General features: G+C 54.2%; 2 protein-coding genes across 2 annotated transcripts in view; one reads left to right on the top strand and one right to left on the bottom strand.

Annotated features, from left to right (window-relative positions):
• Positions 1-4,908: 4,908 nt before the first annotated feature.
• Positions 4,909-19,849, top strand: GAREM2 (GRB2 associated regulator of MAPK1 subtype 2). Its single transcript, XM_036873215.1, is given in 7 exon segments — positions 4,909-5,098; positions 8,120-8,260; positions 13,450-13,580; positions 14,300-15,352; positions 16,330-16,368; positions 16,370-16,500; positions 17,021-19,849. Coding segments are annotated over 7 exon segments (2,637 nt in total). The 5' UTR covers positions 4,909-4,986; the 3' UTR covers positions 18,051-19,849.
• A 906-nt stretch (positions 19,850-20,755) lies between these two features.
• The window catches only part of HADHA (hydroxyacyl-CoA dehydrogenase trifunctional multienzyme complex subunit alpha), a 47,652-nt gene continuing 41,234 nt past the window's right edge, over positions 20,756-27,173 (bottom strand). The window contains exons 15-20 of the mRNA XM_036873216.1: positions 24,360-24,500; positions 23,877-23,945; positions 22,891-23,086; positions 22,073-22,187; positions 21,372-21,517; positions 20,756-21,284 (exon numbers count right to left, since the gene is read on the bottom strand). Of these exons, the coding sequence (XP_036729111.1) occupies positions 21,139-21,284; positions 21,372-21,517; positions 22,073-22,187; positions 22,891-23,086; positions 23,877-23,945; positions 24,360-24,500 (813 nt within the window). The 3' untranslated portion in view covers positions 20,756-21,138. The remainder of the gene's footprint in view (positions 21,285-21,371; positions 21,518-22,072; positions 22,188-22,890; positions 23,087-23,876; positions 23,946-24,359; positions 24,501-27,173) is intronic.

Genomic DNA, 27,173 nt, shown 5'->3' with positions numbered 1-27,173 from the left:
CTCAGCTCCCCAGTCCAGAGATGAGATGAGATACAAGTAATAAAATTTATGACTACCATTTATTAAAATGTGTATCTGAAACTGTGCCAAGTGCTTTATGTACATCTTACATGAAGTGGGTACTATTTTTATCCCCATTTAACAATGAGAGACAATGGTGTACTGGTAAATGTTTTATAACCACTCTCTAGGCAAAAAAAAAACCCTGATTCATAGCATTTACCAATTTCCATGGTGTAAATAATCCCACTATGGCCAATTTCAAGCTATCAACATGACATCACCGAACACAGAGTTGGGAAGAGATGAACAGTAACACACCATTATATAGTTTTGCCACCATACAGAAACAATAGACAAAAATAACCTTTAGAGCATAGAAAATAGTAAAATGTAATAAAATGAGGAAGTAATGAGTTTTAATTATTTATTATGGTTGTTTAATATAAGTTGTTTATTTGTAACTTTTAATAATTTAATTTTTGATAATAGCTGTGTTTAATAACCCACTTGTGAAATTCCTGAAATTTTGACAGTTGGCTCTTGCCACCACTGAAAAGAGATTAAGTCACTTGTACAGCCATTGGACTTCAAACGTCATCCTCTCAGCTCTAGGACCATTTTGCTTTATCTGTTGATGCCTGCTGTAAGCCAGATACATATTCGTCCCTGTGGAGAATCACATGTGAATAGATAAAATGCAGGAGGTGTATTTAATAGTACAACGCAATACATTCTATGGAGTGGTGTGGTGTGCACACTGAGAAAAATGAGTCAGTCCTATCTTGGGAAATTAGGTGTTTTTAAAGGGAAGGTGACACTTAGGCAACTATCAACAATGGCTGCTGACATCACGAAACAGAGACAACCTGACACTGTGTGCCTCCTGACAGAAGGACCACCACCTGCTATAACATAGTAATGCCAAGAAAGCAAAACTCAAACCATCTGAATTTGATTTACTACCTACAGTCTACTACCAATTTAGAGAAAATCAAAAGGCAAAGTAACAAATGAAATTACCCTACAGGGACTGAATCAACAAAATCTAGACTGTGAGAAACACTACAGGACAAATAGTCCAATTTCTTCTACAAAAAAATTGCAAGGAAAAAATGTATGGATCTTACTGGGAACTTGATTTAAATAAATTGTAAATAAATTCTCCAACAAGACAGTTGGGAAAATACGAACACTGACTACATATATTTTATGATACTAAGAAAATATTGTTAGTTTGTTAGTTGTGTAATATCACTGCAGTTAAATTTTGTAAAAAAAAAAAAAAGTTTCCTATCTTTAGAGATACATATTGAAATATTTATAGAGGAAATGATATCTAAGATCTTTTCAAAGTTCTATGAGGACATGTATGTTCAATTGATCTTTAACAAGGGTGCCAAGACAATTAAATGGGAGAAAGAATAACCTTTTCAACAAATGGCATTGGGACACCTGGATATCCATATGCAAAAGAATGAAGTTGGACTCCTACCTCGCACTGTACACAAGAATTAACTCAAAGTAGATCATAGACCTAAATGTAAGAGCTAAAACTATAAAATTCTTAGAAGAAAATGCAGGAGTAAATCTCTTCTCTGTGGCCTTGAGTTAGACAATGTTTTCTTAGATATGACACCAAAAGCACAAGCAACAAAAGAAAAAAATAGATAAATTGGACTTCATCAAAAGCAAAGACTTTTGTGATGCAAACAATATCATCAAGTGAAAAGACAACCCATCAAATGGGAGAAAATATTCACAAATCATACCTCTGAAAAAGGACTTATGTCCAGAATATAAAAAGAATGTTTGCAACTCAACAACAAAAAGACAAATAAAGGCAAAGGATTTGAATAGTCATTTCTCCAAAGAAAATACAAATATCCAATAAGCACATGAAAAGTTACCCAGAACCATTAGTCATTAAGGAAAATATAAATCAAAACCACAATGAAATACCACTTTATATCCACTAGAATGGCTAGACTTAAAAAGACAGACAATACACTTTGGCAAGGATGCGGAGAAATTGGAACTCTCATATTGGGTTGGCTAAAAAGTTCGTTCGGGTTTTTCCGTAAGATGTTAATGGAAAAATCCAAACGAACTTTTTGGCCAACCCAATATATTTCTGGTGGCAATGTTAAATGGTGCAGTCACTTTGAAAAACAGTTTGGCGGTTCCTCAAAATGTTAAACATAGAGTTACCATCTGACTCAGCAATTCCACCACAAGGAAGAGAAGTGAAAACATATGTCCACACAAAAACTTGTACACAAACGTTCATAGCAGCATTATTCATGAGGCCAAAAAGGTGGAAATAACCCAAATGTCCATCAGCTTACTAATGAATAAATAAAATGTGGTTATCCATACACTGGAATATTATTCAGCCATAAAAATAATGAAGTACTGATACATGCTGCAACATGGGTGAATCTTGAAACTTCTGCTAAGTGAGAGAAGCCAGTCACAGAAGACCACACATTTTATTATTTGTATGAAAATGTATGGAATCAACAAATTTATAGAGACAGGAAGTAGACTGGCGATTGTTTACAGATAGGAGGAGGGCTGGGGAAAGGACTGACTGCTAATGGATAGGGGTTTCTTTTAAGGAAAGATGAACATGTTTGAAAATTAGATCGTGGTGATGGTTGCACAATATGGTGAGTATACTAAAAACACCGAAATTGTACATTTTAAATGGATGGATTGTAAAGTATGTGAATTATAACTCAATAAAGCTGTTTTAAAAGAAATTCTATAAGGAGGGGAAATAAACAGAAATAAGATCAGCCGTGGGCTGGTAAGTGTTGAAGCTGGGAGATGAGTACAGGGGGATTCATAATACTATTATCTCTAGTTTACATTTAGAATTTTCTGAAAGAAAAATTGGTTACAACATTTCCTAGAATTTTCAGAGGTGCTTATCCAAATGTTCTCTGGCCTCCCCCAGTTCATGGGCTCAGAGAAGGCCATCCGTCCTTCTAGGTGGGGTGGAGTGGGTTTGTTTTACACATAACCTGAGCTGCTGCCGGCCACTTCCACCATCTTTCTACTCCATTGACCACTCTGGCCTCTCTGTTAAGCACCCTCCTCCCTCGGGCTGCTTCCTGTGCTCTCCGTGCTGCCAGCTGTCTTCCAGCAATCTCAGCCCAAGGAAAGATCTAAGCGGTTCTGACTCAAAGTGAAGCTGACTTCCTTCCTACATGGCTCTTGAGCCCTGAACAAATCAAGGGATGTATGTATGTGCACATAGAGGCCTCTGGAGATTTGCCACCAGTTAAAAAGCCCTAGAAAGGCTTTGGAACATTCTACAACAATTAGGGGGTGGGTCCAACCAGTTAGGTAGCTCTGCTTGATTCCTCACACCTGTGTGGTCCCTGACTCAGCCAAAATCCAGAGTTACACGGGTTTTGGTATGAAATATGAAGTGTGGCCTGGAGGAAAGATCAGAGGAGGAACTGCAGTCCGGCTGGGACAGCAGGGTTGGAGAGGAGGAAGGGCCCCACGACAAACGGCAGAAGCAGAATTGCCAGGACTTGGTGACCAGCTGGATGGAAGGATTAAGAAGAGTTCCAGGTTGGGGGACCAGGTGAAAGGTGATGTCCTTAGCTGGGATAGAAAATGAAAGAGGACCGGGTTCAAGTGTGATTGTTGACATGGAATGCCTGTGAATGCCTCCGTGGGGATAGAGGGGCTTAGCTGGAAACTGAGGTCTAGGGCTGAGGTGAACCAGCAATACTGAGAACTAGAAGCTGCAGATGTGGCGTCTACATCCAGGCTCAGAGGCCTCTCTCAGACACAGGGCGACCGAATGGTCTGGTCCTGGTTTACACCCTCTGTCCTGTTTTATGCCTATAAACCTATCCCTGTTAGCACCTCCTGCACTCTCAAAGGTGTCCCAGTTTGGATGACAAACTGCCTTCCAGTCACAGCTCTGCTTCTTTCCTGCTGTGTGACCTTGGAGCAAAGCATTTCTGCTCTTGGAGTCTCCGTTTCTTTCCTCTGCAAAAGATGGAGATTGAACAGTGATCTGAAATGTCTCTTCCTCTGAGAAGTTGTGTTCATCTTATCTGGTGCCGTTTCTCTTGGGGTTCAGGTCACCTGATGTGGGATGTCAGTCACCTCCGCTTGTGTGTGTGTGTTGAGGGGGGATCTCTCTGGGGTACCGAGGCTGAGGACGAGAGTCCATGGAGCCCTTTCAGCACCAGCTTATGTCTATGCTGGAGCTATCTGGCTCACGGACTGGTGACAATCGGTAAGAAGGCGCCGGGAACTTGGAAAGTGGGGGCGGAGGGGGCGGTATTAGGCTTCGGCGACAAGCTGGGAAGGCGGTGGGATCTGCAGTTAAACCTAGCCTCAAATCAAGCTGCTACTTGACCTCTCTGAGTCTGTTTGCTCATCAGTAAGATGGGGTTAATTAAGCGGCCTCGCCAGGATGTGTGAAGCTGGAGGTGATATACGTCCTAAAGGCAGCAACCGCTGCTGGGATCGCGGCGGCAGAAGCTTTGGGAAGTGAAGCAGGACCCCCGAGCGGGACTGGAGGCGATTCCCGGAGGCCGGGGCACCAGCGGGCGAGGAAAGGGGGATCCGAACACGCTCGGCGGGGAAGGGGAGGCCGACCCCCACCGCCCGGGGATGCCGCTTCGCGTCCACGTTTTCCCTCCTGGCGCCCGCCGGGGGTCCCGGTCCCCGGCTGTCACCTGGACGCTCGGGGATGGGGCGGGCGAGCCGGGCGGGCGGGGAGGCGGGCCTTGGCGGCGGCTGCGGGCGCGGGCCGGGGGGTGGGGCGAGGGGCGGGGGGCGGGGGCCGGCGCCCCGCTGGGAGGCCGGCCACGTGACGCCTGCAGCACCGGCCGGGCCGCCAGGCGGGGAGCGCCGCGGCGGCCCCAGGAGGTGGCGGCGGGCGCGGAAGCCCGGGCCGCGCGGGACTGGCCGTCGGGGCCCCGGGACGGCGGCCCCGGGGACGCCCATGCCATGGAGAAGTTGGCGGCCGGGCTGGCGGGCCTGCGCTGGAGCATGGGCGCCTTCCCGCTCGACCTCATCGTCAGCCGCTGCCGCTTGCCCACGCTTGCCTGCCTCGGGCCAGGTACTGGGGGTGTTGGAAAGGGCGACTGGGGGGCCACGGGGCCATCGGGGACTCTCCCGGGGCCGTGAGGATGCGGCCCCTGCCCTCCCGCTCCTCGGCGCGGGCCCCGCGCTGCTCCCGGAGCGCCTCCCCGGAGAGCCGGGGCCCACGAACCGAGGGGCCGCCTCCTTCTGGGCCCCACGGACGGGCACAGGGACAGAAACCTGGGACAGGGACTGGGGCCGGGCCCGGGACAGAGTTCTCCGACCCAGCTGGAGCCCGGAGCGCGGCGGAGCCGCCAAGTCCGCCCCGTCGGTGCACCCCCTTCCCTCGCCGCCCTCAGACCCCCGCCCGGGCCGCGACCCCCTTCCATCCTTTTGTCTCCGGCCTCTCACCTCGATCCTCCCGTATCCCTTGGGCCTCGGACTCTGTCTTCCCACCGCCGCCGCCCCCCAGCCCCGCTCTGTCCCTCTTGGGACCCTTCTCGCACCCTCCTTTCGCGGCCTGGGGAGCAGCCTCCGGTCCCCGGGGGCCGGCAGACTACCTCTGGGCCTGAGTGAGCGAGTCCTCCCGCCGGGCGGGCCCCCGAGCCCCCGGACCTCCCCACATCTTGCCCCACTTCTCCTTGGGGCCCGGGGGCCCGGGCTGCTCTGCTGATGCTTGCGGGCCCGAGAGGGGCGCCCGGAGGCTGCGCCGAGCAAGTGGACCGTTTGGGGGAAGAGGGGCTGCTTGGCTGGGGGAGGGGCAGGAGCCGGGGCTGGCAGCCAGGCCGGGGGTTTTGTGTGTGAGAAGAATAGGGGTTTGGCCCGCGTTGGCACACTCGCTTCCCTGAATGCTAATGGAGCCCGCGGCCACAGGCTCCTCTCCTCTCCTCTCCGCGGGGCCAGCGGCCTCTCCTCCGACCCGCGGCGGCGAGGAGTGGGCACAGTGAGCGTCACCGTGTCCCAGGAGCGGGCTCGGTGAGAGCGTCTATGCCTGGGCCGTCGGGCAGGGTTGCCCGGCAGTCCAACGTCTTGTTTTCCGGATCGTCGGCGTGTGATGCCGAGACCGCCCATGTCAACAGCAAGGCTGTGTGTGTCTGCGTGTGAATGGAATATGCTGGCCCTAGGTTGTGCCTGGCCACTTCCCACACATCCTCTTTGGCATCTCCCCCCCGCCCCCGGGGGGGGTCCTTTTTGAGCTCCTCAATCTGGCAGGCCTCCTTTGGGCTCCCTTGACACCTCTGGCACCCTTATCTTGTCTCCTATTGTAACCCGTTGTAATGGTCAGTTTATTGTCCTTCTACTGGGCTGCAGGCTCCTTGAGGTAGGGCATCCTGCCTAACAAAGATTATGGAAGGAGTAAATGAATGAGGGAATGAGCAACTGGTGTGATGGCCCAGTTGCCTGGTGCCTGTCTGTGACAATGGTGGCTATGGCTGTGGTCACCTTATGTGATCAAAACTGTGAGTGTGAATATGTGATCAAAAGTACGTCTTGAAGTCTTGAAGTCCCTGTGTGCCTGTGCATTTGGGAGCGGCCCCTTAGTGGGACCATGGGACTGAGTTGTGTCATTGGGGTGGTAAGCAAGCCCCTATCACTGTGGGCCAGGTGGCTGTGCTGGCTCAACTATTGGTGACCATGACCCATGGTTGTTGGTGTGTGTCCTGTGTGACTGTGGCCTGCATCCCTTGGAAGGGCAGCCTGGGGCTTAGGAGAGCTCTAAGAGGAGGTTACAGAGTAGGAAAGCCTCCTCTGCCTCAGGTGAGGAATTGAGGAGAAAGGCTCACCCCTCCCCGCTCCATACACAGGGTGGAAGCCAGGCCCTTCCTGCAGGTCCTGAACACATCCTCCCCTCCCCCGACCAAATGCACACACTTCAGGGAGTCCCCAGCCATCAGAGTAAACCATTTCCCATTTGGTTGGGTGGCAGAAATTTATTAAGTTGCATCTGAGGGGGCTGGGAAGGAGGCATCCCTCACCGCCACCCTGCTCACCAGCTGCAACCAGGAGACGGCTCAAAGGCCTCCTGGAAGCTGGGCCAGCCCTTCTGCTCTCCTGGAAACCGGTGCTGGGGTTGGAGCCTCTGGGGCCCAGGCCCCTCCCGACGGCTTGGCCCCCATGCAGCTTCCCCCAGGACTAGCCCCCATCACTCTTCTAAATCCACCCCCTTCCTCTGGCCTTCATCACTGTGTTCCGAAGACTGGGGGGGATGAAGGGCTGAGGGAGGGAGAGCCAAGAAGCAGCTTCTCTGAGGTGGGATCAGGGGGTATCTGAGACTTTCTCCTCTCTCCTTTGAGGTCCCTTGTGTGCAGGAGACTGTCTGTGGCAGTGGGTGAAAAGAGAGCCCAAAGAGAGCCAGGAATCAGCTCCTGTAAGCCCTGCCGTTCTCCTGACCCGAGTGACCCATAGCGCTGGGGTTCACCATGGACGGCCCCTTCTCGGCCCTCTCTGTACCCCACCGAGGCCCTCCTTTCCTGGCCGAGGAGCCGACTCGGGGGCTGAGAATTCTGCTGGTCTCAGTTCAGGTGGTTCTGAGGCCCAGCTCAAGTGTCTGCTGCTCTGCACTGTCTCCCATCCTCCCTCCTGCCCCACATTCCCCCTCGGCTAGTTTACTGCCCCTTCTGTGAGAACTCAGACAGCCTCCATTCAGCGCCTCAAACTTGGCCTGTATTCTCTGTTCACATCTCTTCCCACCTCCCCCTGGGCCTAAGGGCTCCTGGAGGGCAGAGGCTGGGCTCATCCGCTGGGAGCCCCTGGCTCCAGCACAGGGCCTGGGACAGCAGGCAGTCCAGTCGCATGATGAATGCAGGACGGAGGCTGGGCTGGTTGCTGGGGCCCCATTGGGAGCCTGAGCCCTGAGAGAGGGGGCCTGATTCAGCCCCAAGGTCACAGCTGGCAGCCTGCCTGTCCCTTGAGCGTTGCTGGTCTGACAGGGGTCATGGGGAGCTGTCCCCGGTGGAGTCTCGCTGAGGAGGTGAGGGGATCACCCTGCCTATTCTTTCTGCCCCTCCTAACGTTCTCTTTTCTGTCCTTCCTCCTCTATCCTCCTTTCCCCTCTCAGGGGAGTATGCTGAGGGCGTCAGTGAGCGAGACATCCTGCTCATTCACTCCTGCCGCCAGTGGACAACGGTGACAGCCCACACCCTGGAGGAGGGTCACTATGTCATCGGGCCCAAGATTGACATCCCCCTGCAGTACCCAGGTGTGCCCAGCCAGGGACAGATGGCGCAGAGCCGGTGGGAGGTGTAGGCAGGGGGGTAGGGGTGGGGAGGTCTTGGAGGAAACTGTTGGTGACTGGCTTTTCCTTAGAGCCACAGGAGTGAGCAAGGTCACGGCTGGCAGGGTGGTGATTAGGGTTAGGGTTAGAGTTAGGGCCCAGTGGTTTTCATACTGTTTTGTGGAGCCCTGGGTTTCTGGTTGCAAACCTTTGATTCCCATTTTATTTTAAAATAGATTTGAAACTAATGTTAAAAAAAAAGTACCCACACCCTCAAACTGCTACAAATCAAACCTTAACCCTGACTAGAGACCTTCGGTATGTACCATTACATACAGGTGGTACCTCTGCCTCATTAACACTTTTTGCACAGACCCTCAAAGAGAATATCTCCTGCTAGGATCCTCTCAGTACTGTGCAACCAAAAGACTTCAAAAACAAAGGGATGCTCAGGCTGATTATGTGGCTGCATCTGCCTGCTCTAATCCTGTTTTTCCCAATTTTTGTGTTAAACTTATTGTTTTCACTGATTGACTTAAGTGAATGTTAAAATTTTAGGCTTTTAAATAAGATTCTGCAATGAATTTCTACTTTTATCTGTTATATATATGATGCTGATGTCCTAAAGATTTTGTTTGAAGAAAGGATTCTGCTGCTAAAAAAAGAAAGTACAGCCCTTTCGTTTTGCACACAATGAAACAGAGGGCCTAAGAAGGGAAGTGACTTGCCCAGGGTCACACAGCTGGTAAGCGGCAGAGCAAGGGTTAGCACCCGGGTATCTTGACTCCTGGGCTCTTGCTTGCTGCCACATCAGGAATGCAGGGTTGTTGTCCCCTGTGTGGGAGGGATGGAAGTCTGGTGGCCCCATCCCAGAGATGCCCCCATGTGAGCCCAGGATCCCACAGCTCCTGCATGTTAAACACGGGCTGCGTTTCAGACACTGGGCAGAGCGTTGTTGTCATTGCATCCTCACAGCAACCCTGTGAGGAAGTTTCATCAAGCTCCAGGAGTTAGTAGTCAGCCCAGTTCTGTGTTTAACTGCTGCCCACCCCCCAGCAAAGGTTGGAATCCTTTGAGCTGGGAAGGCTCACCGTCCCTTCCTCACAGGTACGCTGTTCCCCTTCTGGCGCTGCCTGGGTCTCCCCGGAGCCAGTGGGACAGGACTAAACCCTTTACGGGGCTTCTGCCCTTTACGGCGCCCTGTGCCCCTCGTACTCCTGTAGCCCCACAGCCCATTTTAAACATGAGGAAACTGTCTTAAGTGTCTTTCTGACCTGGCCTGGAGCCCTTGGGGAGGCCTGCCCAAGCTAGAAACTTCCCAGCCTGGGTATCTGGCCTTGGTCCAGGGAGAGGTCCCAGGTCTTCTTCTTGGGATAAAAAAGGCAAAGATTGGGGGACTTCCCTGGCGGTCCAGTGGTGAAGACGGCGCTTGCACTGCTGGGGGCACAGGTTCGATGCAAAAAAAAAAAAAACAAAACAAAGATTGGAAAAAGCCTTCACTGACAGAAATATGACTTATTGTGCCATTTCGGTTGTGTCATTAAAAATCCGGGAAACCAAGGTACAGAGCCTTCTGGGGAACTCTGTGTCCACGGGGCTCCTGGCCTTTTCCCCCCATCTCTTTCGGTGCCCTTGTGTACGGCGGGTGACAGCTGGCCTGCCGAGGTGTCGCATCCCCAGCTCCATCTTTCCGGTGGGCCGCTCGGGCCCCGCCTGGATGGGGGCTGGGTGGCCGAGGCCCCCCTAGGAGGGGGAGGGGCTGGGCCGCCAGCGGGTTAATGAGGAAGCTCTGAGTGCACAGCTCAGCGCTGGTTCCTCCTAATGAATTAATAATTGCGCGGGCCGGCGGGCGGGGCGGACCGCGGAGAGAGCCGCGGGAGGCGGGGGAGGGAGAGGGGAGGAGGGCTCAGGGCGATGCCCTGCAGCGAGGGCCGTGGGGGCCGCTGCTGGAGAGCCGGGTCTCCAGGCCAAGGCCCACCGCCCGGGGAGGCGGGGAGACCGGACTCCTCCGGGACGACCCCCCACCCCCACCCCGCCAGCTCCCCGCCTTGCCCTCTGCGCGCTGCCTCTCCCCGCGCGGGCCGCGGACCCAGCACCGGGCAGACGCGTCCCTTGAGCCAAGTAGTATGCTTCCACTTTACAGATGGGAAAACAGAAGCCCATGGGGATTAAGTAATTTGCTCAAGGCCACACAGGTGGTAGGTGGCAGAGCTGGGATTCAGCCAGGTCTGTCCGACTCCCAAGTCTGTGCATTTACCCACCATTCTTTATGGAGCGTCTGTTATGGGTCAGGTGCTGGCAGGGAGGGGTGACAAACAAGACCCTGCTTCAGGCTGGAAGGGACGGTCGGGGCCGCATATACGTGCTCTGGGAGTCACGGACAGGGAGGAGGGGCAGGCCAGGGTGGGGCAGGTCCCTACAGCCGCAGGGGACCTCGGGTCTTATGTAGGGGGAGGCAGGAGAGGAAGCTGCCCCCAGTGGGGCTGCAGAGGGAGGAAAAGGCTTCCAGGGGCCAGAGCATCACCCCCGGGAGGTCTACCTTCCTTCCTCCCGGCAGTGATGACCGGTTCTGGGCTTAGGCTGCGGCGGAGGGGGTGGTGCCGGCTGCCATGGTTACATCGATCTTCCCTGCCACATCCTCCCCCCGCTCCCCGGCTCCAGCCCTGACTTGGCTCCAGCTCTCCCCACAGGGGGCAGTGGGCACTTCTCCCTGCCTGGCTGCTTGGGGTTGGGGGGTTTGTGTGTGGATATGGGGGAGGTGACTGGGTGAGGGATGGGGGCTACTTTTCTTGGATGGTAGCAGACCTGTGACTCCTGCTTTCTGACCTGCAGATCACTGTTCTTTGCTCGGTCCCCTCCCCAGTTTATCCCTGCTGCCCTCTAGGGCTGTGGCTCATCCGAGGCCTCTTCCTACCAGGGTCTCAGAGTGGTTGGGGAAGGATGGGGGATGGGACGTGGGGTATGTTCCCTCCAGCTTTCTCCTGGGCATTTCCCCCTCTCTTTCTTGGTTCTCACTTTTCCTGCTCATAGATGTTGATGCTTCAGTCTCTGCCCCTGGCCCTCTGCTCTTCATACTCTGCATTAGGGAGTGGGTGTCTCAATCCGGGTTTCTGGTTGGGCTTTGGGGGCTCCAAGAACCGCCCCCCTGTACTGTATACAAAATGCTTTTTTGTGTGTTCCTGCTAGGGGTACACTGTGGTATTTCTCTGGGAAGAGGGTCCCCAAAGGGTCAAGATCCTCTGTTCTTCCTCTTTCCTGAGCTATCTTGCCTGCCCCACAGCTGATGCTGCCTCCCGTGGGCTGGTGACCTTCTGTCTGTTACTTCTGACTAGGCATCCTCAAGCCCCGCACCCACACGCTCTCCTGCCCTAGGAATACCCCCTGCAGGGCCTCACTTGGCCTCCCCAGTTCGTCTGGTGCTCCACAACTCATTCCTTCCAGGGTCTCAGTTTTGGTTAACAGCTCTGCTGTCTCCATTTCTGGCCAGGCTGGTGACCCGAGTCCCTTCCTCCACCACCTACTCATCAGTCACCACAGTCTGATGAGGCTCCCTACCTCAAAAGTACCTCTTGGTCTGCTCATTTTTGCTATTCCCTCAGTTGCTGCCCTGGCTCTTTTCCAGAACTCGTTACTGAGTTATTTACCTGAATGCTGTCCCTGTTATCTTTATAGAGTTCAACTTTGATCTTGGTCTTTCCTTGCTCAGAACACTCCAGGGGGTTTCATTCTTACGGAATAAAATCCTACCATATGGCATTCAGAGCCTTTCATAACCCAGTTGCTGTCTGCTTCACCCCTGTCATCACCCCCCTCAAGTCCTACTCTCCAGGCACTCACCACTTTGGGCAGGCAGTCTGCTTCCGTGACTCTGTATCTTTGCTCATGCTATTTCTTCCATGTGGAATGTCCATTCTGTAAAACTCTTTTCATTCTTATGATCCCCTCAGACTGCCAGGCAGATTTCCCCCAACTTAGTGGTCTTCTCACTCTTTTGTCATGAGTCTGGTGTAGCATTTGTTACATCCTGCCATCACACACTATATCTGGATTTCCTTGTGGGCAGACTGTCTTACCCAGATTTGCACACCCTGTCGGGGCAAGGCTAGTGTCTGGCACGTAGTGGGTGCTCCACGAATGTTTGTGGAATGAACAAATGAATGGGCTATGACTGCAGCAACCACCGGCAACACTATAGACGCTAGCGTCGCCTTGCCTTCTCTCAGCTTATACGGGACTCTCTTCCTTCTGTGTGAGGGCTAAGAAGAGGCCATCTGTCCAGATGCCAGTGTGGCTCACAGCCTGTCTTTGTGCTCACATAGGTGGGCACATAAAAGGTGTGTGGCCAGTGAGGTTAGACAGTTTACACAGAGGGGTGTCAGCTTTACGGATTATCATCATTCTTTAAAGTCTGTGTCTGCTGGGGGCATCTGCTGAGCCAGCCAAAACATAGGCCTGGACGGCAGGTTGGGAAGACCTCATCTGAGGGAGGAGGCTTTGCTGGGCTCAGATCAGAGGCCTCTGGGACAGTGGGGCTGGATGTTGGATCAGAGGAGGATTTGGGAACAGATCTAGGAGTCAGAGTTGCTCTCCCTGGACCTCCAAAGACTGGGGCTGGGCCCCTGGTCTGCCCATTGCGTCAGTGTGGGTTAGCAATCCAACGCAGATACATAGAATGCCAGATCCAGGCGGGGCCCAAGAGCATCTGCTCCAGCTTCCTCAGCTGAGGACTCAAAGCCACAGAGAAAGGCAGGGATTTGTCTAGGGTCATAGCAAATCAGAGTGGGGCTGGGACCAAGCTAGGAATCAGCACCCCCAGTGCCACACTAACGCTTGGTCCGAGGATAGCTCTGTGTCCGAGTGTTTGGGTGCCAGTTTGCACTTGGGTTTCTCTGGGCAGGCAACTGCTAGCCTTATCACACACCCACAAGCTGCCCACTGGCTGCGGGCTGGGCTCTAGTTGCTAGGAATCTCTGCTCACCTCCCTGCTGAGGCTTGAGTCAGCTGACCAGCTCCTTCCACTAGTGCAGACCTGCCCTTCTGACCACCTGAGTTACAGAGAGGCTGGCTGAGATGAGGGGAACAAGAAGCGGAGACAATGAGGTCTCTCCGGAAGCAGGCTAGGCTGCCAGCAAGCAGGCCCGCCCTAGCAGCAGCTTGCATCCCCTCCTGTGCAGGGAAGTTCAAGCTCCTGGAGCAGGCCCGGGATGTTCGGGAGCCAGTGAGGTACTTCAGCAGCGTGGAGGAGGTGGCCAGCGTCTTCCCCGATCGCATCTTTGTGATGGAAGCCATCACCTTCAGTGTCAAGGTTAGTCCTTTCTGCACCAGGCACGGTGCCCCCAGGTTTCCATTATCTTCGGGGGCAAGCCTGACCCTGGTTGGAGGGTGGCCTTTGAGCTCTAAGAGGTAAAAGTGTCACAGTGTGGCTTCTGGCAGCCCCTTGAAAGCCTCTGGCTAGGTGTATGAACTTCCTGGAGCTTCCTGCAAAAGGTGGGGAAGCAGGAAGTGTGTGTGGAGGGTCACGCCCTGACTGCGAAGTCTTTCAGGGCAGCCATCCTCTCAGCCACTGGTGGTGGTAGCAAAGCTGTGTGGTACATAGTGCACATGGTCCCCCACTTATGTACAGGTGGTTCTTGCCTGTTTATAAGCCCTCTGCTTATCCATCAATTCATTTCTCTTCAGAGCAGTCTTGTTGAATAGGTGGAGGATTGTTATCGCCCTAATTGTAAAAAATGATAACAAAAGTTGCCATATGCTTAGTATTTTCAAAGTATTTCATTGTACATATAGTCTATTTAATCCTTACAGCAATTCTTCCAAGTAAGAGTAACTAAGGTCCCCGAGAGGTAACTCACTGAAGGCTGCACAGCCACCACGTGGCCTCTCCAGAATGGACTGTCCTCAGTCCACTGCTCTTGATCTGGTCTTAGCCCTGGGAAAGCCCCAAGAGGAGCGCTGTCCTCCTGGGTCCCGGCCCGGTGGCTTTCCCGGGGCCCTAAGGCCTCCCTCCGTTTCCGGGATCCCCAGGTGGTGTCAGGCGAGTTTAGCGAGGACAGCGAGGTGTACAACTTCACGCTGCACGCCGGCGACGAGCTCACTCTCATGGGCCAGGCGGAGATCCTGTGCGCCAAGACCACCAAGGAGCGCTCACGCTTCACCACCCTGCTGCGCAAGCTGGGCCGGGCCGGGGCGCTGGCCGGGGTGGGCGGCGGCGGCGGCCCGGGGGGCACGGGGGCCGCGGGTGGCAGCGGGGGCGCCAGGCCCATCAAAGGCAAGATGCCCTGCCTCATCTGCATGAACCACCGCACCAATGAGAGCCTGAGCCTGCCCTTCCAGTGCCAGGGCCGCTTCAGCACGCGCAGCCCGCTGGAGCTGCAGATGCAGGAGGGCGAGCACACGGTGCGCGCCATCATCGAGCGCGTGCGGCTCCCGGTGAACGTGCTGGTGCCCAGCCGGCCGCCGCGCAACCCCTACGACCTGCACCCGGTGCGGGAGGGCCACTGCTACAAGCTGGTCAGCATCATCTCCAAGACGGTGGTGCTGGGGCTGGCGCTGCGCCGCGAGGGCCCGGCGCCGCTGCACTTCCTGCTGCTCACCGACACGCCGCGCTTCGCGCTACCGCAGGGCCTGCTGGCCGGGGACCCGCGTGTCGAGCGCCTGGTGCGCGACAGCGCCTCCTACTGCCGCGAGCGCTTCGACCCAGACGAGTACTCGACCGCCGTGCGCGAAGCGCCCGCCGAGCTGGCCGAAGACTGCGCCAGCCCGCGCCGCGCGCGCCTCTGCCTGCCCGCGCCCCCGCGCGCCCTCGGGCCCGCCCGCGCCCCCGCCTCCGGCCCCGGCCCGCCCGGCGACGGCGACCAGGAGTACGTGAGTCCCGACTGGGCCGGCGCGCCCGAGCCCGCCGCGCTGCCCGCCGAGATCCCCTACGAGGAGCTGTGGACGCACCAGGCGGCCGAGGGCCTCGCCGAGGGCAGGACCCGGCCGCTCCCGGGGCCCGACCTCATCTCCTTCGGGGCCGCTGGGCCGCCCCGCCTGGAGCCCGAGGCGGCCCCGCCTCCCGTGCCTCCCAAATCCGAGGCGGTGAGTGGACGCGGTGGAGGCGAGGAGGGGGGGAGGCCGGGCTCTGAGCTCTGTGGGCCCCATCCTCCAGGGAGGTGGCCAGCCAGGGGTCAGGGTTTGGGCTTGAAAAGCTCGTTCTCCTGGGCCCCAGTCTTGGCATCTCGGTCTCCAGCCCCCGGAGTGTATAACAGAGGGTGGCCGAGGTGGGGAAAGGGGAGAAAACAAGGAGGAAAGAAACGCAGGAGCATTTGTAGGAAGGGATACCAGGGACGGTGGCATTGGGGGTTGTGGGGACAAAGATGCCAGCAGGTCCCCAGCCTCAGAGAATTGGGGATGAGCCTAGAACAGTGTTACCCAGAAGGTTCCACAGAACAAGGAGTCCTTTAAGTTGTCCAGTGTAAAGAAGGTTCTATGGTGAAGTAAGTTTAGAAGATGTAGTCTGTGATGCCCAGCCTCCCCCCTCCTCACTTTGGAGCCGCAGAGTATTGGTATAATAAAGGCTCTGAGAGGTCCTGCACGAAGGAAGCCCGTTTATCTGTGTTTAACACAGAATTTTCCAACCGAGCTTGTGCACAGACTATGGACAACACCTATGAACATCCCATGGAGTCCACTTTTGAGTGTCTGACCTATAAGGCAGGGATCCAGATAGCAGATACTTTTCCTTCCCTTTCTTCTCCTCATTACACCTTTTTCTTCTTATTTCTCTCCTTTTCCTTGAGGAGGGAGTATGTCTACTTAACTGATTGTTTTTATCTACTTCTCTATTTTTTCTTACATTCAAGATGGATTTCCAAGGCCACAGGAGACAGTGTATGTGTTGTCGGCTCTCGATGAATGAAACGGGCTGGAGAGACGAGAAGGGGTGGGTGGGTGGGTGAGCAGCTGGGGTGTAAGGCGAGGCAGGCTCTTGGCAAAGTGGGGCAGTGTCAGTCCCAGACGCCGCCCTGGCCCAGCTGCCTGGGGACCGGGGTGGCATCATGGCCCTGTGCTTGCAGGTGAAGGAGGAGTGCCGCCTGCTCAATGCCCCTCCTGTGCCCCCCCCGAGGTGGCAGTGCCAATGGCCGGCTCTCGGGCAGTCCCCCAGTGCCCCCACGCTTCCCCAGGCTGCAGCCTCTCCACTCCCCCAGCTCCAGCCTCTCCTACTACTCCTCTGGCCTCCAGGATGGGTGAGCCCCTTCCTTCTCTTGGTCCTGGGCCTCCTCAGGTGGATTGAAGCAGGGGAGGGTGGGGAGGGGAGCCAGTGCTGAGGAAGAGGAAGACTTCAGGCCCGGGGTTCAGAGGTTCTGAGCAGTACCTGAGGGAGGGGGCCCTGGGGTCCGGGGTCCGGGGCTTCCTGCTTCAGTTCGCTTGTCTCCTAAATGATGACAACTGGTTGGGAGTGTTGCTCTGTTTCCCTCCAGAGTGGGATCTGCCACAGGGTGGAGTGCTCCTTGCTATTGAAAATTTTCTATGTAATTCAGTTTAGTTTAATTTTTCCTGGGGAGGGGGGTGCCGGGAGAAAGAATAGGGCAATCTCAGAGGGCCTCAGGCCTCGGGGGCTGGGGTGCGGGCCAGCGCTGCTGAGATCGGAGCAGCGGCCTCTGTGACCTGGTGGAGCAGTGGTTTGCTGTGTCGTGTGTGTGGCCCTGTCGCGTTTCCCTCTTGCTGTGCTTACCTTTCCATCTGTGTCTGTCTCTTTGCCCACAGGGCGGGCTCCCGCAGTGGCAGTGGCTCTCCGTCACCGGATACCTACTCCCTCTATTGCTACCCATGCACCTGGGGAGACTGCAAGGTGGGCGAGTCCCCCAGCCGCCCACCCCCGGGACCCCTGCCCTCGACTACGCAGCCCAGCCAGGCCTCCCGGGCCCTTGTAGAGCCCCTGAGCAGTGGAGCTCCCTCTCTCTGGGGGGCCGACACCCCTGTCAAGACCTACCACAGCTGCCCGCCTCCATTCAAGCCCTCCCACCCCCAGAAACGCTTCGCTCCCCTTGGAGCTCTGAACCCCTTTTCTGGGCCTGCCTACCCCACAGGCCCTTCAGCCGCCTCCCCTTCGGGGCCCACAGCCAGCTCAGGTCCCCCGGCTACCTCCAGCCCCGCTCGTTCCCCGGGCCCGGGCCCTCCAGGCCAGGCCTATTCGGCCGCTGCCTCCTCCTCCTGTCCCACCTCCTCCTCCTCTTCCTCTGAGCGCCAGACACCCGCCCTGGAGCCCTCTGATCCCTTTGAGCTGGGCCGGGGCAGCTCTCCAGAGCCAGAGCTGCTGCGCTGTCAGGAGCCCAGAGCTGTGAGGGCTCCTGGGCCTGGGCCTGGCCTTCTGCCACTTGGACCCCCCAAGGCCTTTGAGCCTGAAGGTTTGGTGCTGCGGCAGGTCCCCGCCCCCCTGTCCCCCGTGGCCCTGCAGGGGCCCGAAGCAGGCAGAGCACGACTTCTTCTCACCCAGGGGCGCCTAGAAGGGCCTCCGGCCAGTCCCCGGGATGGGGCCACAGGCTGGGGCGGCCGGGATGCCTCCTCCTGGCAGCCCCCCGCTGACCTGTCTGCACTCTCCCTGGAGGAGGTCTCGCGAAGTCTGCGTTTCATCGGGCTCTCGGAGGACGTGGTGAGCTTCTTTGCCCGAGAGCGCATTGATGGCAGCATCTTCGTGCAGCTCAGTGAGGACATCTTGGCAGATGACTTTCACCTCACCAAGCTGCAGGTCAAGAAGATCATGCAGTTCATCAAAGGCTGGCGGCCCAAGATCTGACTTCCCAGCTCGGGGCTGCACAACTGGAATTTTGGCCTGGAGGCCCTGGGGGGCCAGCCCTGGGTCTGCAGGGTGACGGCACTCCCAGAGGCGGGGCCTGCCTGCAGGAAGAATCTATGCCAAGACTGAGGCTGCTAAGCAGCCACGGAGAGTGAATCCAGGGGAGACACACTTGGAAAACGGGGTCCTCTGGGCCAGAGCCCTGCACGCATCTTGGCTTTCAGTGTGCAGAGTACGCGGGGAAGGGGCTGGAGGCACCGGTGCACACCCGGGCCTGGTGACCACATTGCTGCGATTCCCACGGGGGTTCAAAAGCGGGGCCTTCATGGTGACCTAACAGCCCCCTCCGTCTTGCTGCAGAGCTCCACTGACAGATCGCACTTCATAGCTTGTAGCTGCAGGCTGGAGACAAGGGAAGATGGTCCATGATCTAAGCACAAATTCCCCAAGTGCCCGCTCTCCTCTGTGCTCTGTGGGCTTTTGGCCTAGCTTGCCTCCAGAGTCGGGGTGCCGATTTCTGTATCTCGGGGATGCCTCCTTTCCCCTCTGCTCCCCGTGTGTTGGGTCCTGGCCCCGAGCACAGGTGTATCAAGTACAAGCCTGTGCCACCACACCTCAGAGGCTCCACCTGTGGGTTCTGGTTCTTGGGTGATGGCTTTGGAAGAGCACAGCTCTGCTCTTGACCTGCTTATCTAGTTACGGAGGCAGATGCTGCCCCATGTCTCCAGCGCACTGGCTTCTGCCGCGAGCTCACCGCAACTAGCCCTCCATCCTGCCTGTTGGGTCCAGCCCACGAAGACTCTGACTCTGTGGAAGAGCAGGTGGATTGAGGGCAGCTGCTCCCTGATTCTTGAGGCAAGTGGCCTTCCATCGCTCCCATCCGTCTCCTGCCCCATCACTTGACCCTGGCAAACACATGGTGTCCTTTCCTGGTTTTCTGTCACTGGCACAAGTGGGATGGGGAGGAAAGAGAAAGCACGATGGCTTGGGAAAACCTGCTTTTTTCCTCGGAGCTCAGTCCTCTCGCACTTGTTCACCTGCTTCAAAGCAGGTCCTTGTGCCCTGTATCTTGAGCACGGTGATCTGCCAGCACCCAGAGAAGGTTGGCTGTCGTGTCCAACCACCACCCCCCCACCCCGTGCTCTTCCCCATCTCACCTACCAGAAGCACACTAATTCTCCTAGTGTCAGGCCCAGGGGTATCTGCCTTACCGAGATATTTATCTCCTCTGTTTTTCTATCTTGAGAGGAGCGAAGCCGTGCTGTTGCTCGTGCCCCAAGCAGGCTGCCCCAGCGCTGAGGGAAGGGGAGTCAGGAAGTAGAGCACAGAAACTGGGATGCTGAGACGTTGGGTTTCCTTGCCGATCACTCAGTGAATCCTCAAGGGCTAGTGAAATAAATGCTAGACCACTGAAGAGTAGTGCAGGTGCAATTCTGGGCGTCAACTGTGTTCTTTCAGAGGGCCGTGGGGACCGACTGGCACAATGTAAGTGCCTGCGGGCAGGAGAGGACTTCGGAAACGGTGTGTGTACACGGCCCACTTGTTCCTCAGAGGCAGCTGGTGGAGTGGCCCTCATTCCCTTCTGAAAACCCCTCACCAGCCCCTCAACTACAAGAACCCTCAATTCCCACTAATGTTTCAACATAATTCACACCTACCTAGTGCTGCTAAGTGGAAAGGTCATACTTCAAAGCTCCAAGCCACTACCCAGGTTTAACTTCCTGCCCTGTCCAAATACCTGCCTTGAGGCTGCTCAGACCCCCCCCCCCACCCCCCAGAAGCCTGTTAATGGCCTTGGTGTAGAGGATCAGTTCTCTACCTTCTATGGGTCACCTGAAAACTCCCAACTCGGAGATGCCTTGGTTTTCGAGTCTGGCTTCCTAGCAACCAGCTGTGAGTGTTGAGGAGAACTGGAGCTGAGCTTCCCGCCTGCCAGTCACCAGAGCAGAGCTACCCAGGGGGGCATGTGAAGCACTCGCGGCCGGAGCAGAGGCAGGAGGGACTGGTGGCATCTCACAGATGAGACCGCGCAGCGTGATGGGACTTGAATTACGATTCCGCACGCACACAGGGTGGATCCTTCTGCCAGACCCAGTGAGGGGCCCGAAGCTGGTTACCTGGACTGGGCAATGCTTCTGCCAGAACACAAGTGTAGGAACTTCCCACACCAGAGGGCGGGGGGACGGGAAGGGTGGAGGCTCTAGCAGAGGGGAGGCGGCGGTGGGTCACACGGGATGCCTGTGATCGCTGTGCAGGTGTCGTCCACCTTCTGTGCCCTGGGGCAGCCAAGACGCGCAGGATACACTGGCCAGGAAAACGTCACCTCCTCTGCTTAATGCCAACGTTCCACAAACATCCTGAGGTGCGCACATGAGTGAGTCACACCAAGGAAAGAACTGAGTAAAACTGTGCAACGGAAAGGAGTCTTTTATATGCTGGCCCTCCACACCTCTCCCACTGTTCTGCTTAGCCAGGGCCTCTTCCCCACTGTAAGCAGAAGCCCAGCCAAAGCATTTAAATACAGTTGGTTTAAAAGGCTTTAGGCTCATAAAATCCCACTTTCCATCAACGCAGTTTCTCTCTTAAGGTGCTGCCCCAGTACATTCCTACCCCGAAGCACAGGGCTTTATTCCAGCTCACCCCTTGAAGGAAAGGGGGTTAAACCACAAGGGCAAAGACAGAAGAGAAAGCAGTAGGCAGGCAGAGAAGCTGATAGTGTTTGGTTTTTACTGTTAAGTATTTGGCTGGGTGCAGAACTGCCCTCACCACCATTGGCCACCACTGGCCTCCTGGGAGGAACAGGCAGCAAGGATGGCTCCAGGGACGCTGCTACTCTGGGCCTCGGGGCTTACGAATTCGTGAGCACAGAGGGTTCCACCTTCCAACACGAAGTACAAACTACTTCACAGCCAGACTTCCCTGGGAGGGAGCGATGCCCACAGCTGAAGGCACTTTAATCAAGGCACACACCCAATGCCAGAATTTGTTTTCCTTCTGGTTACTCTGATAAACCTAGATGCCACTCTGTCGAGAACCAGCGCTGCCGCGGCTGGCGTTAGTGGGTGAGCGAGCAGGGTTCAGGGCCTGCTCACTGGTAGAACTTCTTGTTAGGGCTGCTGGCGTGGTCCATAAGCAGCTGGCACGGGGTGAACTGTCTTCCATAGGCAGCCTCGTACTTCCGGAGCCGGTCCACTGTCTTCTGAGCGCCATACAGATCCACAAAGCGGAAGGGCCCTAAAAGGAGAAATAGGACGTTGTTGAAGGAGAAGTGAAACGAGCTCCGGGATGAAGCGAGCTACCTTCCTGACTTGCAAGACCGACCTCCAAGACAGGGGGGGAAGCCAAGCCCGAAGACCGCGCCGATGTCTCCCTCTGTAGGCGTGGCCAAGACCCCTTCCTGCAGGCACAGGACAGCCTCGTTCACAAATCTGGTCACCAGGCGGTACTGGATGTCTTCGTCCGAGGAGCTGCCAACAGGGAGAGACATTCAGGGAGGCGGAGGGTAAAAGGGGAGGATGCAGGCGCCCCAGTGCAGAACGGGAGTGAGGGCTGGTGCTGCCGGAGCTCCGGGCCAGCCCTAGTGAACCTCCAACTCTAGAGAAGGTGCTGCCCTTGGAAAAAGACAGCAGAGGGCTACTTGCCCTAATTAACCCGAAACCAGGCACTGAGAACAGGGTCTGGCAGGGTAGACGGTACCTCTTGACATCAGCAGCTGCTGATTACAAATGATAATAAACAGTGTGGAGGTGAGCAGGCCTAGGAGAACCGTCTTTCTAGTTGCTCTCTGGGACCCTCAGAGGGAAGGCTTCCCAAGGGGTCTTCCCAAGGCTGGGCTGCAGTCCTTATCCTGAGGCCTGGTAGAGGACGAGGTGGAATGTGGAAGGGCAAAAAGTGTTAAGCATCAGGAATGTTCTCTCTGGTCACGTATGGTGATCATAACAAAAATGATGGTAGAGGGTCCAAGAAGATTTGGGCTGGTGAGAAACACGCTTCTGCACCAATAGCCCCTCAAATGAACTTACACATCAGGCTGAGAAGGCATCTTCAGACCTGCCAAAATACTGTGTATGTCAGAGTTCAAATTCTTATTCTTCACACCCTCCTGGTAGATGTAAAAGCCCTTCCCGGATTTGCGACCTAAAAGAAGCAAGAAAAGGGAACGTTAACAAATTCTCAGAGCCCGGGCCTGAGAGTTCTCTTCTCTGCTAGTCTGTTATAAAGCTCTAGCCTCTTTTCCGTATTGCTGAATTTGTAGATCTAGCCTACTCTAGAAATTGGTGTTTGTCAGAAGAGTTGGCAGCGAAGGAAAAAAGAGCTTGTGTTTCCTGGAGCTTGGAAATCTGTGTATCTGGGTAGGAAAGGCCAGGTGGGTGAGTGTTAATGTCCAGGTATGCAACACCAGGCCCTAGGATGCCCAGGTCCTAGTGTCGATTTTGTTGCTACTTTGCCGAGAGAGAAAACCACCTCTCTGGTGGGCCTCAATTACATCCTTTACTTAGAGGTTTACTTCCTCCACAAAGGTGGTCAGACAACATTGAAAGCCTGGATGCAATGCTCCCGCAGTATCACGGGTGTAGTAGACGCCTTGGGCAGGATGAAATGCCTGTCAATCTTGCGTAGCCTGGGCAACGGCAGAGCCTCAGGAGGCCAGAGTTCTGCCTTTTGTCCATAATCTACAGGCCCAGCCTAGAAAGAGGTGGTCATGAAACCATTTTTAATTTCCCTATGACAGTGGGCTCTATGTTTAGAAAACACTCTTCCACACGGGCCTTCTGCAACTCTTTGGTCTCAGGAACTCTGTCACGAATGATGCTAGTTACGTTTCTTTGCGGCTACTCACCCAGGAAGCCCTTGGATATCATCTGCTTCAGCACTTCTAGGCTTCCACCTGCAAACCGCTCCCCAAACGCTTTGCCTAGATTTTCTGCTACGTGGTTTGCTACATCCACGCCAACTTCATCCACCAGTGTAGCAGCGCCCACAGGAAAGCCAAAGCTTGTGGTCAGGGAATCCAGCTTCTTAGGGCCAACTCCTTCCTGGATGGGAAGTAAAGCCGGACCTCAGGGGAAGGCCGTCCCAGATTCCCCGAAGGGCTCCTTGTGCTGCCCTCACAAACGGCCTTGTGCAGCACCCACTTCTCTTCTGGGTGCCGCCTGGCCAGGCCCAGGACTGGGACTGTTTCACTCAGGGAAGCACAAAGAGGCTTGGGAGCCACAAGGGGAAAGTCTGAGCCTTTCCTAACCTACAGAATTTTAAGGAAGTCTAGAGATGAACAAATTATTCATTTCCTTTTTGTTTGCAATCCTGGATCTCAAGAGTAACGAGATTCCACGCCAGACAGGGCTAAGTTTCCCGATGCTGAGAGAAGAGACGTTGCCGAGGAGCAGTACTGTAGAGTCCTGTGATGCCCAGGTCTGGTAAGAGCCCAGCGAGGAGTGGCCACGCCCTTCCCGCCAGTGACCGACCTGTATGGCCACTGGAGGGGTCTGCGTGCAGCAGAAGCAGGTGTAGCACCAATCCGACCAAATGGGCCCTGTTCCGGAAGGGGATGCAGAAACTGCGCACAGAGCATGTCGGAGGCCTTTGGCTCATTGGAGCAGGGAGGACGCTAAGGGAGCAGAGCTAAAATTCTGCCCATCTTAGTGCAGTGTCAGCCCATGACTTCCCAGCCCTGTGTGGAAAGAGAGGGCACCAAAGGGCCTTCTTGGAGGAGAGCCAGGAGTCAGCGTATTAGAAGGAAGCCTGCTCCTCACCTTAACATTACCAGTTTGGAAAACTAGTTTAAAGAGTGGAAGATGCCTCAAACATTCTGAGATGGATACCAACCTGGAGAATTCTGATGACTTCAGACATCATGGGTGCGAGGCACCTGGTGGTATAGAAGCCAGGTCCGTCCTGCCAAGGGAGAGAATATGAGCTCATGGGTCCCTCAGTTGTGGGCACTTCCCAGGTCAGAAAGCGGTCTCTCTCCCCCGGAAGCCACTTCAAAACTCAAGGTGATTTATAATCTCCACCAGAATCCTTAATATTAAACTGCAAGGGAAGCCACAGCCAGGGGCAGCCTGGCTTGAATCCAGGAGCACAGCAGACAGTCTCACAGTCATCTGAAAGGTCTGGAATGGCTGGGAGAACCCGCCGTATCCCAGACCCTGACTCAGCGGTCCACCCCTGTCCACACCGTAGACCACCAAGGGGAAATCATATCAAAAGCTGGTACATTTAAACTGAAGAGTTACAAACAAACCTGGAAATATAAGGAGGCTTCATAGAACCTTTCTGAATCTGCTGCTCTGACACACAGCTCCTTACCTTAACCACAATGATGACCTTCCCCTGTTTGAGACCAACTTCTACAGCAGAAGCAGTTGTGTCCTTAGAAGTTTTTGGAGTTGTGATAATCTCCAGCAGCTGCATCTTGTCCACAGGAGAGAAGTAGTGCATGCCAATCACCTGGCAAGGGGGGACAAAACACCGACAGATTTAAGAACTCTGAGAGGGGAAACTAATAGCATTCTTTTTTTTGCTTGGAAAGCACTGCAGAGAAAGGCGGTTGTAATACAGGAATACTGCTTGGTACCGTCAAGTGGTTTGGTTCCATGGTTCTTTGATTAAAAGTCCAGAATGTTCAGGGGAGAGCTAACTGGAATTCCATCTGCTTCTAGGGCTTTTCACTAAGGGCAATGGATCCTACCAACAGTTAATGCCAAAATCGCAGCTAAAGGCCAAATTAGATTTACTGGGGAAGAATGAATGAGGGTTCCATTTATATTAATGATGTTGATGGTTTGGGTGAGAGGGTCCACTTTTTATGGGGTGTGGGGGGAGACAGGCAGAAGAATTACTTACTATGCTGGACTGTCAGAGATATATTTGGATTTTACATCAATGCGTCTCACCACCAGGATACTGTCGGCCCTTCGTATCCACAGATTTCGCATACACAGGTTCAACCAACCGCAGATCCAACTGGTTGAATCAGATTCAACTGGTCTGACTCCTTGGATCTGAAACCTGAGGATACAGAGGGCTGCCCGTATTCACTGTACTACACTACTTTATACAGGGGACTTGAGCTTCTGTGGATTTTGGTATCTCCTGGTGGTCCTGGAACTAATCCCCCAAGGATACCCAGGGACGACTGTACTGGGTTTAAATAACATTTCTCAACACTCAAATTCCCTCAAGGCTCATTAAACCAGTGACTCTCAAAGTCAAGTACCCAGACCAGCTGCACTAGCATCACCTGGGAATGTCAGAACTGCAAATTCTCAGGGCCTCCCCAGACCTACTGAATGAGGAACTCCAGGGGCAGGGCCCAGATCTGTGTTTAAGAAGCCCTCCAGGTGATTCTGATACATGCTAAAGTTTGAGAACAGCCTCATTAAGCTAACAATTAGATAGTCTTCACAACTGAACTGTGAAAGAAGTCTATCCATTAATTTATAGTTTTGCCTCCACTCCCCATTTTAGCTATAAGGTATTAACTAATATCTGCCACTGACTGACTGCTTACTATCCACTATTCATTAACACATTTATCATTTATCCTTTACATTTAATCCACTACAACTCTGTGAACTAGTCAGTCTAATGACCTAGATGAGGAAGAAAGACATCAGGAGGTTAAAATTAGTAGCTCAGGGTCAGTCAGTAAATGGCAGAGTGGGATGCCATCAAGGTCGGCCTGTGTCCACAGCCTGCCCACTTCCCGTTGTGTAACACACAGGTCACTTGCATGTTACATCAACTTATCAATCCAAAAGTTGCTTCTAACCTCTAAATTATCCTTCTACTTATGTCTAAAATACTTAAAAAGACAGGACTTGATTCAGACTGTACTCCTGAGCAAAAGGAATTAGCCTTTACCATGTATAATTTATATACAATAAAACGCACAGATCTTAAAGTGTTCAGTTTGATGAGTTCTGACAACTGTGTATCTACCCACGTAATCACTACCCCAAGCAAAACCTATCGACATCGTTCAAAAAAGCTGTGCCAAAAGGTGGCCAGCTGTGTCCTGGACTGCTGGGACTTTCTCAGTTGTAGCACTGGAGGGCCTGTGTCCTGGGCAAACCGAGAGGGTTGGTCGCCCTACTTGTGCCCCTGTGGCCTTACTCTTACGTGAATGACCTAGGCAAGCAGGTGCTAAAAGCCGCTCAAGGTCCCTGGGCGCGAGGACTGCTAAGCGTGATGCTTGTGCTGCTCCACGGGGGAGAGGAGAGGGTAGCATCCAAGGCACAGCAGCAGGGTCTTCTCCGCTGCCCTCCAGCGCTGAGGAGCTGCTGTGAGTGATTACGACATGGCCAGACTGTCTACCTGCCATTACTCCGCGTTTGTGTCTTCCCTCAGCTGCCGCTTCTCCCCATGACCTCCTCCTGCCATCACTGAACCTGCCTCTATCAGGCCCACACCACTTCTAATCTGCTGCGTGCTAGGGAACAAGATGACCTTCAGCTAGCAAGCTATTAGAATGGGAATAAAAAAATTTTCGTGTTTTTAGTACATGGACTTTGTATTAACAGTTTCAGCTGCTTAAAGGCCTTTTATATTTCCTGCCAACTTTTGGCTGGTTCTGCTTCGCTGAGGCTAACAGGTATCCTCCAGAGAGGCGAACTGTTTTATTTCTCCTTGAATGATTTCACTTGATCTCCCTGGTAGAGAGCAGAAGTCCAAAGATAGATTTCTAGGCATCATTCCAGATACTCACTGTAAGTGCTTCTACATCCACCCCTCTCATGTCCTAGGTAGAAGCTCTAAGCAAACCGGGGTGGACACATCCCACCACAGCCCCTGATCTTCCATTCCTGGATCTGGAGTTGGAACCAAACCCATCCCAGACAGTCACCAGACTCTGCTCTGTAGCTCAAGTGTTATTTTGGAACATCTCTTCTTATTTTAGGGTCTATCTTTCAATACCCAATGTAATAAACGTAGGTTTTATAGTCTGAACCTGAATAATAATACCCATTAGGGATGCAAATCACCTATAAAGGTATATTTTAGTTGTAGTTCACTTGTTCCTGCATCTCACACTGGTCATGGTACTAGCTTTTTTGTGCCCAGTTTCTGGGACTACATCATCACCCTCATCCACTTCATAATCCATACCAGTCCCTTCTC

The sequence above is a fragment of the Balaenoptera musculus genome, chromosome 13 (assembly GCF_009873245.2).
Source record: "Balaenoptera musculus isolate JJ_BM4_2016_0621 chromosome 13, mBalMus1.pri.v3, whole genome shotgun sequence".
Classification (NCBI taxonomy): Eukaryota; Metazoa; Chordata; class Mammalia; order Artiodactyla; family Balaenopteridae; genus Balaenoptera; species Balaenoptera musculus.
The sequence above is the reverse complement of the archived record's forward strand: the minus strand, read 5'-3'. Positions and strand labels throughout refer to the sequence as shown.